Source organism: Nematolebias whitei, chromosome 22 (assembly GCF_014905685.2).
Source record: "Nematolebias whitei isolate Nwh7 chromosome 22, NemWhi1, whole genome shotgun sequence".
In the NCBI taxonomy this organism is placed as follows: domain Eukaryota; kingdom Metazoa; phylum Chordata; class Actinopteri; order Cyprinodontiformes; family Rivulidae; genus Nematolebias; species Nematolebias whitei.
In genome coordinates this window covers 14,883,135-14,895,254 of record NC_056519.1, presented here as the reverse complement: position 1 = coordinate 14,895,254, position 12,120 = coordinate 14,883,135, and the positions used below count along the sequence as shown (strand labels likewise).

The following is a 12,120-nucleotide window of genomic DNA, read 5'->3' as shown; positions in this document are numbered from 1 at the left end:
GGAGCGATAGAGCAGAGTCTTTTTAGTTTCAGAGCCTTCTTAGTTTATACATATCCCAGGAGAAAGTCAGCCTGCTTCGAGGCCGAACGGGGGAGTCAGATTCAGATAAGCCACAGTTGTTCATGTTTTTTTCAGGCAGACTGTTATTTCTCGTCAGCCTTGAGTTTTGCTGGTACTTTTAATCCAAAATGGCCAGATTTGTGGGCATTCCACTGGTCCGTGCTCATTAGCTCCCTCCAAGATCATTCTCAAGTGAGTCCCAGAAGCCGCAAGTGGCCTGTGATTTTCACAAATCGCTTCCAACTTACAGTTTAGCTCATAAATCAGCTGATTTTGAGTACTCGAAGCACAAACCAAACCTTCACACAGGGTTGGCAGCTTTGCCATGGCTAAAACTGCTGCCGCCGTCGTCTTTAATAGCCGATAACCTACGAATCTGCCGGTGCTGAAAAGCAGAAAACCTGCTATTATGATTCCAATTATATAAACATCTTCAGTGTCCTCCTGAGACAATACAGAAAGGCACATCAACTTCCAATCCTCCCACGGATCCATGATGTATTCTGCCGCATGCGTCTCAGCGGGGCATGAGGGTTCTCCAGGACACTGTCGCTTTGTTGATAAATTCTTGTCTTTCCACGTTAGTTTTCAGCAGCAAAGTCCTGTAGAATAATCTCTCCACATATTCATATTAGATCATCAACACCCTCAACTTGTTTCTAGTAGTTTACATTCACTGTAGTTTCTAGTGTTAACCCTTCATTTTGTCTCATTTGATCAGTTCGCTATTGAGTTCCTATTTTGCTCAAACTGTTTAGTAAATTCGACTTTAGAAATGCATTTGTAGATTAAAAATAAAATCATCTGTCTTTTTACATCACCTCATTGTGGAAGTATTCAAATCCAGTTGATTTTTCTTTTATTTTTAGATAAGTTTTGTTTTCTGTTTAATTGCACAAAAGAAAAAATCCCAATATAAAAACACATTTATGCATTATATTCTTTTATCTTTTAATTCAAGTTTTATTTCAGTAATATTTCAGTTTATGCCAGTAATTTAACTTTTAAATCTGTACAGTTTACTCACAATCTTTGGATCATTCCTTAAAATATCCCCCTGGACCAGACTTAAGGAAGGAGATTTGCAGAAACATGACGTCTGCTCTTTAAATACAGTCTCATATCCTGTTAGTGCTTTTCTCAGATTATTTATTATCGTTCTATTTTTAATTAAATAAAAACAGAACTCCAAGAAAAGGTTATTTTGATGTTGCAACTGGAAACTGGACCATTAATCCTGGATAAGTAAAGCCTTATAAGTGTCACCACTAGATAGCAGCAAACTGTCAGAAATGGTCTCATAAAGAGAGAAAATTGGCCCAATTATCACAGAGAGAGCACATTTATCAGAATAAAGATATGTTCTAAATGACAACACAATGTCTGGATTAATCATGTTTCAAGTAAAGCACATTTTCTGTCACATTTTTAAAAAAAAATCCAGCTCAGAACTTTTGTTTTATTAGGCACTGACCTGCATTGAGAGTTATTGCTCTTTTTCTGAGGTGAAAAGAAACGTTACATTCAATGCCCTAAATTGTGGAAATATCTCCACTGGTTTCAAAATACTGAACAAGGTGATGCTTGGCAAAGGCTTCACACCATTGTTTTATGTAGCTTAATATAAAACAATGCTGCAAAATCCATCAAACCTTTATGAATTCCAGGTTTTGAGTCATCTCATGAAAAGCTTCTGGTCTGCCCAGCTAGTTTTAGTGGCAATAATTCACTGCAGCTGCCCTTTCATGGTCTGGGGTTTGATGGGCCCTGCAGTTCTATCATTTTCCAGAGGAGGGTAATGAACTCCCACACTCAGCCTGAGGTAGTACCTGACACTGGGATGACTCAACACCAAAAAAGGAATGGTCCATGTGGAACCAAGACACACACGGTGGCTAAAAAGATCCATATTCGAGTCCATGCAACTAATCTTTACCAAAAATAATCAGATGCTGATGAGCCAAGAGGTGACATAATAATTCATATGCATTTGGAGACTCCAAATAGTTTATCTAGCAAATTTAGGTCATGAGGAATAGTTTTTTAAAAGCAGCAGTGAAGAAAGATTTAGGACTGAATGTCACTTTCTGAAGTTTGGCTCTGATGCAGTTTTGGATGCAACAAGGTGAGCCTTTGAAAAGTCGTGCACAGAGTTAGTTCACACCAGCTCTCCCCTACATTTCCCCTCCTTTTTCTCCAAAGCAAACACGGACACCTTAGGGAAAAGAAGAGGTTAAAAGCTGGCAACCAAAAATAAACAGACAAATAAATAAAATCTCTGAAAGCAGAAGAACAGATTACACTGTAAAAGGTACAAAATGTGAAGCCCAGAACCAGAAGTTCTGCTGCTGCTGTATTTTATATCAGCCGATAATCACAACGAACAGATCTGCTATACAGAATGCTACAAAACACCACACTTTCCTTCAAGTGTTATCATTTTTCTGCACAGAAAATGAAATAAATTCATGCAAACATATGAACCACTTCACACGATCATCAGGGGTGATGTTTACTGTTCACTCCCTCTTTCATTTGGGTCAAGTTTAAGCATTTAAAACAAACCGGTTTAGGAATTTAACACTACATATGTAAAACACACTATTCTCATATTACATACACAATTTATTTTTTATTTTATTTATTTATGTTTTTTGCTTTGTATAGTCTTTAAACGTAATATCAGCAAAGTTAGAAACATCTTATCTAAAAACGATGCAGAAAAACTGGTTCATGCATTTGTCACATCTAGACTGGACTATTGCAATGGTTTATTATCTGGGTGTCCAAATACTTCTTTAAAAAGTCTTCAGTTGATCCAAAATGCTGCAGGCTTACTCGCGGTTCCTAGAGTTTCTAAAAGCAGAACGGGAGGAAGATCTTTCAGTTATCAGGCTCCTCTCTTGTGGAACCAACTTCCAGTTTCTGTCCATGAGGCTGACACATTGTCCAGTTTTAAAACTGGGCTTAAGACTTTCCTTTTTGATCAATCCTATAGTTAAGGTTGGCTTGTTATGCTGCTATAGGCTTAGACTACTAGAGAACAAACTGACCTAATTTCATTAAATTATTTGTTAAAATTGAATAGTTTTCATTTGATATTTTTTCTATTTTAACGTGATTCTTGACCTGCCATTGTGTATCTATTCCTCTCAAACCCAACTGGTCAAAGCAGATGACCGTTTGTCCTGAGCCTGGTTCTGCTAAAGGTTTCTTCCTCATGAGGGAGTTTTTCCTTTCCACTGCATTAAATTGAATTGAATTTACAACTAAATAAATAAAACTGGTAATACTTCTGAAGATGGAGTACTCACACTGTCCACTAGGCACAAGCTTTGTCCAGTTCTGCCAGAACATGTAATGGTCCAAAACCTGTGATCTAAATGGGATTTGCCTGGTTAAATAAAAGTAAATAAATGCTACATTGACTCACAGTGCAGACTGTCATTAACAAAAAGACCAAATTATTGTGTAAGGACTAAAACTTCTATACTCATGCGTCTACAAATGTAGTTTAAATCTAACTAAATCCTAATATATCCAATATAACCCAATGCAGCTTGGCTCACAGGTCACAAGACATAAAGCTAATGTTAGAACATGTAGTTTAAATGTTTTAAATCTATGAATTTAATATACTTTTTGTTTTTTCTATATATATTTGAAGCAAATTGAGTTTACTCTAGAAACACTTGATATCTTACTGACCAAAAGTCATGTCTTTATTGAAACATAACTTTTGTCTTTTAATCAGTGTGCTGGTGACTGAATTTAAAATATTTACACATTTAGGCCTCTAGGATTCGTCATTTCTTTATAGAGTGGACAAATGATCTTTTCTGTATGAATGAAACAAAGAAGATGTAACAGTTTGGGTAAATCATAGCGGTGCTGTTTGAAGTACTTAATCTCACTTTTACCCTCTGGTTGTAGTTTTTTTTTTTCTCACAATAAAAGCCTTGCATTGGTCTTCCTATACAGGTTTTTACAAGAACACAAATAAGGATATTTTCCAAAAACCTAAACTATTTCTCAAATGTTGTATTCAAATTAAACCACCAAGTCCAAAGTCAATATATATTTACCCCTTATAGTTCACAGATATATGCAGGGGTATGGCCCTGCATATATCTGTATAGTGCTCCAGCCCCCTTGGCTAGACACTTATAGGCATATTTTGTCTGTTTTGAAAATATCTTGTGACGCACTGAACCGATTTTAATGAAACACCCAGAAAGGAATCAATTAAAGTAGATTAGTACTTTGGAAAATTTGGTGTGGTAGTAGCTGAGAGTCATCCTCAACACATACTCTGAGAGTTGGCAGCGTCTTTGTTTAAAACTTTGGTTTTTGGTGTACCAGCCTAATATTAGCAGCGGCTCACATTTGGTTCTTTTTTTTTTAAAAAAAAAGCTTTCTTTACCGTCTTTATTAAACACAAATGTGAGACAACAACTTACCGTTGGTGACAATGTTAACATTTAAACATGATTGCTTTCCCAGAGACTCTCGCAGAGAGCTTCGGGGATAACTGGAAAGCACTTTGGAAAAATATAATGCAATAAATATCAGTGCAGCAGGTTTGCAAACAGATGCAGATAGAAATGACTTTAAAAGTCCCATCCAAGACCTCCGGGATAGTTGAAACGATTAGATTAGATTAGATTACAAATGTATAGCAGTGTGGCAAACTATTAAACTATAAACTATATTTAAAGTCTGAAGTTTCTTGAATCGACCCAAAGATGGTGATTAAAGTATCTGAATGCACCAGACTGAAGATGATTTGCTTAAACAACAACAGAGATGAGTTTTCTTTGACTGTAAAGAGACGAGCCCTGAAGAGAAAGAAAGGTGGAATACCAAACCTTGAAAAGCAAAGACTCAGCATTCCAGAGGTATGAAGCTCTTCCCCGCCTCATTTCTCCCCTGAGACTTTCTTTGTTTGCGTATAAAAACACGTTTAATCTCCTTTCTGCTGAAGAATTGCGTCCTCGCATGTTTTTATCCGGTTATCGGCCAAGCTAAACAAACGATTTTTGGAAAATCTGACCTTATGACGCTGCAATTATGACTCAAAGCGTGTTTATTCTGATGAGAATGCAGACTCCCACAGAGTCTCAATTACATTTTATCTACTTTAGATAAATGTTTTTAGAGTACTTTCAAAGTAAAACAATAATTTTCAGGCAAAAAACTTGTATATGGAGCTATAAATGTTCCTCAGTGCTGCCTTGTCATGATGATGTCAAAGCTCTTAGTGTTTCATAAGTTTAAGGAAGATTGGTTGGTTTTGGCCATAAAAGTCATGATTTAAGTGTTTTCAGCAGCTGTGGAGAGTTTAATCCATGTTCAGTTAAAGCCCCAAGAGACGGCAGCTGTGTGAAGATGTTTCCTGGACTGTTTTCTCCACAACAGGCTTAATTTTCTTACTTGGATACACTAGTTTGGTTAAAACCAAAGCTTGCCGTATCACAGTCGATTGAATCTGTCATGGAAAATTTCAAACTAGAAAAAGTGGCCAACGAAGCATAAAAAGGACAATGAAAAAGCTAAATTTTAGGCAATGTTGTGCTTGTATTAGTAGCTGTTTAACAAACATGAATCAAAGCAGACAAATAAAATAAAAAAAGATCCAAATGTTCATCAGGAAAATGGTTAAAAATGGCTCTTTCTTTGTCTTTCCAGAGCAAACACAGAGGCCTAAGCTGATTGATTACACAGTTAAAACCGCTCCAGATGCATGCAGGGCCATGCATGTTCTGCTTCATCCGTCTGCAGGCCAAAGCATAAAGCTGAAGACTTTCAAACACAATGGTGCAGAAAACTGGAAAGCAGTTTACATTACATCCAAATCGACTCTTTTGAGGGACTCAAAACTCCTGACTGCTCTGTAAACCTGGTGACCTCAGTTTGAAAACAGACGTTGAACAAATAAGAATCTATGATAACCATAACTTATATCATTCAACAAACTTAAGTGAAATGTGGGGGAATCAAGCACATATTGACAGTTTGTCTCCAGATGTTTTACTGCAATGACTGCATGAACTTAACTTTTTATCTTATGTTTAAATTCGCATTTTAAAGATGCAAATGTAAACTAGAGAAATTGCATTTTCTGTGAAAATTCAGTGTGTATGCTTATTGCAGAAGAACTTGCTGAAAAGCAGCTGAAATAAGATAAAAACACATGCTAAAATGTAGCTGAAATGAAGAACAAGCCTAAAGTAGCAGAAGAAAGCAGAAAGAATGCATAGTTACTGCATTAGGTTTAAATTAACAGAAATTATCACAAAAAAATCAGCTAAAAAATCTACAATTGGCAAAAAACACAGCTAAAAAGTAGCCAAAAAGGCAGAAAGAAGCTTAACGTACAAGTTAAGCTTTAACGAAGAAAGTGGAAAGAGTGGAAATTATCTAAAAATGTGGAATTGGCAAAAAAAAAAAAATTTTTTTTTGAACAAAACAACTAAATAGTAGCTGAAATAGCAGAAAAAAAGCTGAAACGAGCTGAAAAAAACCGAAAGGACCATAACATGCTGAAATTAGCAGAAATTTTTTAAAATTAGGATTAAGGTAGCAAAAATGACAATGAAATACAGGAAATTATCTGAAAAAAGCTGAAATTTGCACATTTTTTTAAGTAGCTGAAAAGGTGGAACAAGCTTAAATTAGCATAAGAAAGCAAAAAGAGCATGTTTGCCTAGTAAGGCAGAAGCAAAAATGAGCACCAAAAGTAGAATATTTCAGAAATAAAGCTGAAATTAGACCAAAAAATGGCTGAAATTAGCAACAACAAAAAACCCAGCTGAAAAGTAGCTAAAAGATGCAGAAACATGCTGAAATTACAAGAAGGAAGTAGAGAGAGCACATTTTTGCTGAATTAGGCTGATTTTTTTTAAATGAGTGCAAAACGTGTAATTAACTGGAAAGGCTTAAATTGGTATTAAAAACAGCTAAATAGTAGCTGAAATTGTATAAAACGTTGAAATTAGCAGAAAAAAGTTAAAGGAAGCTCAAAAATAATGTAGTTAGCAGAATGAATCTGAAAGGAGCACAGAACACCTGAAAAAAACAGCTGAAATTAGCTGAAAGTAGCTGAAAAAAGTTCAAATTTGTACAAAGAAGCTGAAAGATGCTGAACCAGAACAAAATGTGAAAGGAGCAGTAAAAGGTTGTAAACAGCTCTAAAGATTTGAAGGATGTAAAATGAGCTCAATTCATTTTCTAAGAGACAAAAAGTGACAGAAAAGGCTAAATATGTCAAAAAGCTAAAGTTGCACCAATACCAAAAGTCATAGCAGGATTGTCCTGAAAGAGCTGAACATTTTGAAATATGCTTTGTTGAAATAGCACAAAAATTGTAGATTGAGAAAGATGCCAACAAATGTATGGAAGAAAAATGGATCACAATAGTGTGACTATTTCATAAACATCCACACAATTATAAACCCTTTTATAACATACTCACAGTAATTCGATTTTACAGTTTATCTCAAACAAACATTATTTCCCCTTATTTCTTCAACATTTATTTCACCTCATTTACTCATAAATTAAACACCACAATGTTGAAAGCTTACAAAATGTAAGGACCCATAAATGTTCCTACCTCAGACTCATCAACAGTCAGCCCATCGTCATAATCGTAGGTGTCTTCAAAGTTGTCCTCCTCAACGCCATAGTTACCGTTGTCGTACAAGTCCAATTGCCGGGAAAACCTGGGATTGGCTGACACTGCTTTGAGGACAAAAAGTCCCAACACGAGCCGCACTAACATCCTCATAACCCACCTGGACAGAGACAGAGTTACAGTTAAAAAGGCGGGAATCTGTTGATTAGAGGGATTCCCAACTCTGGTCCTTGAGGAACACCATCCTGTATGTTTTAGTTGTTTCCTGCTGAGACACACCTGATTTTAATAAATGGGTGATTAACTAACTGCAGAACAAGAGGAAGTAATTAAATCACTGAATAAGGTGTGTTTGAATTGTTGGTGTTCCTCAAGGAGCAGTTTTGGGAACCACTGGATTAGAAGATGCAGAAATGAAATTTTTATTTTCACAAGTTGAGTTTGTGAGGGATAATACTGTATTCATTGGTATAGGTTTTTAGATTCCAGATTTTTTAAAACCATAAAAACAGCAATCATGTATAAACACAAACTATCTAAGTTAAACTTTGAACTGGCAAACTGATATAATACTAAAGCATGTGTTATAGGAACAAGTATGCACTACAGTATTTATCACTTGCATGTACTTTTGGTGCACATCATACCATGCTGGCTCCAAACAAAGTTGCCAACTTTGCCGTTTTAAACCGTGTCTGCTATCAAGACAGAGGCTTGACTTTGTGTCCCACCAAGGTCACTGATCTCATTACACAGGTGCTGACAGCTGAGGGATCAAAATACGAGGCGCTCTTTCTCCACTGAACCAGAGTCCCACTGTTTAAAGGAGAAGCTGTCTTGGTTCAGAGAAGTGCTCCACTTTAGCATGTCAACAAGGAATATCAGCGCTTCTCCAGTATCGAAGCAGGAAACGCATTTTGGGAATGTTATTTAGGAGTGATAGCCGGGACATTTATGATTTGTATGTTTAAAGGGGAAGTTGTTGTAGATTCATTGTCCTTTGGCTAAATATTGTTGAAATCTCAAAGAAATGTGTAAAAGGCTCTTTAACTTATGATGGTACATTAATCTAACACTGTGGTGGTGGATAAAGCCTCTCGTCCGACTGCTGTCATAAAAATATTACATTTTACTTTCACAGAAGAGAAGCTGAGGCAGCAAAGCCAAATAAAATGCTTCCTGTTGCCTTTAAATTTCAGAGGCTCAGGTTTAGAAACTCTGAGCAGTCATTCAGTTTGAGGTCTTAGACCATACTTTTTCCTTTTAATGGGAATTTCTTATGCGTAAGTGTAAAATCATTTCATGAAATTGCTACAAAAAGGGTTTGCCTATAAGGTGCATTACAAACTATTACAAGATCTCCTGTACTTTCACAGGATCAAATATAAGGATGGTCTTATCGGTTTGGTAAATTTCCTAGTCCTCAGGTTACACCGATCTGCACATTTGAGACACTTCCCTGCTTAAACACACCTGGGAAAATCTATTGCTCATTAACGGGCTCCTGCGAAACTTGATGACAAGTCGTTGAGGTCATTTATTGATTTAAATCAGGTGCGTTGAAGATCTGTTTAAGAGATCTGAAACCTACAGGACAGTGTGTCCTGCTAGGATTGGGTAACGCTGATCCGGATAATGAAAGAAAAGCACAAACGCTGCTTGTGTCAAAGATGTTTCAGTGTAAGAGGCGCTGATTCAATTTACTTTTGACACCAAGAATTTTGAAACGGCTCAGACAAGAAAGACTAAGTGAGTACATGCATTTTTCACTGTGCACAGATCTACTTTGACTACCCTGACCTAGAACGCAGCTGCTTATAATCTCATTGATTTCCTCCGTTGCGCAGGCCTTTAGCTGTGAGAGGTGCTCCAAAGTGGGAAGCAGTAATAAGATTAACTTACGTTGATTAGGGCTTAATTAGCTGACCCCTACAAACATTAGGGTTGAGGATTAAATGTTTGACAACATGGCAGCACAATGTGCCAGTCTTCAGATCCTGCAGGTGTTGCCCTGTTGCAGCAGGCTTTTGATAGTGTTTAAAGAGAGTCCTTTAGGCCAGGGCGAGGAAATGGAGAGCAGGGAGAGAGAAGAAGAAAAGTGCAACGAAGAGGGAGACAGAGACAAGACGTTGGCCCTCAGGGTGAGATGGAGAGAGCGAAGAGGCGGGAAATGAATAGGAGAGGACAAGTAGGTGAGAAAACGAGAGAGACGGATTTTCTAAGCTAACCCTGACCCCTCGCCCTGTACAGAGAGCCTTTATGAGGCCGGTCGCAGCCTGTCTCAGCACTCCAACTCCAAATTCCATCGAGGTTTGTGGACAGGGCAGCAAGTTACTGCTGCAAGGAAAAAAATAATTCACAAGGGATGGTGCTCACACACACACACACACACACACACACACAAACATTTATTTATGCATACACTTGGAAAGATGTCTTTACACTCTATCTTTGAGAGAAAATGCAAAACCTCTGCTGCTATTTTAGATTCAGGATGGATTTGAACCAAAAATAACATGTTTCCAGCTTTTCAGTCATGAATAGATGATAGCAGAGGATGATAGTTTTATTTGTTCCAATCTCTGCTCAGTCTACAATGTGAACCCAATGCACTGCATTTAAAAAAGAACAAGTTGGCATATCAGGAGAAGTCCAGCACAGTTTGACTGAAAGGACTACACTGAAGACGGTACAGAGGTTTGCTTTTACACAGGCCATCACAGCGTATAGTGTGTAGAAACTGTGTTTGTGTGTTGCCTCCAGACTGCCTCCTTGTTATGTTTGGCTACACACCGGGCATGCCTGATATGCTGTGATTCTAGCGTTCCCTCTCGAAAACCACAAGCAAACTCCATGATGTCCTCTCGCCGCAGGTTGCGGAACAATATGGTGCCTTTGCACCAAAAAGATCAAAAGACAATTAAAAAAAAAAAAAAAAAAGGTTTTTGTAAAAATCTTGTGACAAAGTGACATTTAAATATGCTTTAAAGAAAAACACTGTGCAAGATGTTAATGAAATTTGCAGCAAACTTATCGTGGAGATATGAGAATCTAAAGAAGATAAATTGAATTAACCTAAATTAAGTCACGGGATGTGCTCAACAGTTAGATGTCATCAAACACCTGCTTGAAACAGCAGCCATGACAGTACAATACAATAAAAAGGCAAGTGATTTAACTTCTAAAGCACGCCAGAAAATAAATCAAAGCATCTCCAACCATTTATTGTTGCAGCTCCCTTTTAAACCCTAAAACCCATTGTTTTTAAACGGGTTAGTCATGCACCTTTGTCTGCCTAACCCCTTGCACCAAAGAGCCACTTAGCCAGTGTAGCATCAGGAACACTTACCTCGTCTCCTGCTTTCCAAATGGTCCCTTCAGCCGTGATGGAGATGCTGAGGACTCTGGGACTTGACCAGTGGTGAGAGGTCGCACAGGGTACCTTGTAGGTGGGAGTGTGTGTATGTGTGTGTGCAATGTGTGTGTTGCTTTGTGGATGTGACAAGTGTTTTAGGTGTGTGTGTATGTGTAGGTCTGTGCGCTCTGGTGGACCGGAGTGCCCTGCCGCTTATGTGTGAAGGTAGGCACTGAGGCTGATTGGACCGGGGCAGGTTGCTTTTGGTCACTCCGAGTGCACCCACCCCTACACTGTACACCCACATACACAAGAATTTCAAACACACACACATCGGACATAAAGAGAAATGAAATGCAAAGACCCCCCACCTCCCTTCACCAATAGGAAATAGTGAATTATCCCTTACAAGAGTATCCTTTATTTATTTAAGAGTTTAATCAGACTGAAAGATTTGTCCCTCTTTTCCTGAGGTGAAGCTCTGGCATGTGTTGCTTTCATGTATGAGAGGATCCGTGGGGCTCTTGTACACAATGGGACCTCTGTACGAAGCCCCTGTTAGCATGGAGCTGAGAGGAAGTCCCAGCTCACAGGAAGGTCTCTGCCCTCCTTCCTTCTTGGATTAAACAGCTTTCTCTTGGAGTCGCCACTTGCTCAGGGATGTGCTAAAAGTACAGATCTGGGTCCAGTGGTGACAGAAGTTGAGTTTGACCTGCAGGAAAATTATCTAAGCTGACTTTTCTTTTGGAATGCTGTGTAGGATTAGGATTGCTTAGATAGTTTTTGATTAATATTCATAAACAAAAAAAATGTGGTTTTGTCCCGACTTGCCCACATCTCAGACTCACTAATCTCATGTAACTCTAGACTGTTTGGTGAAAGATAGGGAAAGCTGAAAATCAGACTGCACCTGCTATACGAGCTGAGATTTCTATTCAGGGGTTTTCTTCTGTTGACCGTTAAAGATGAGGCAAACTGAATGAAACCTCTTTGGACAATGGTTGATGACTAGAAAACGCATTGTACAAAACCTTTGACTTACTTTCAAATGAAATACTACGAAGTTAGG

The 12,120-nt window shown here is 37.9% G+C and overlaps 1 protein-coding gene across 1 annotated transcript in view; it reads right to left on the bottom strand.

Moving 5' to 3' along the window:
- The window catches only part of epyc (epiphycan), a 19,526-nt gene extending 8,242 nt beyond the window's left edge, over positions 1-11,284 (bottom strand). Inside the window, exons 1-2 of the mRNA XM_037696280.1 lie at positions 11,046-11,284; positions 7,676-7,856 (exon numbers count right to left, since the gene is read on the bottom strand). Of these exons, the coding sequence (XP_037552208.1) occupies positions 7,676-7,849 (174 nt within the window). The 5' untranslated portion in view covers positions 7,850-7,856; positions 11,046-11,284. The remainder of the gene's footprint in view (positions 1-7,675; positions 7,857-11,045) is intronic.
- Between the last annotated feature and the right edge of the window lie 836 nt (positions 11,285-12,120).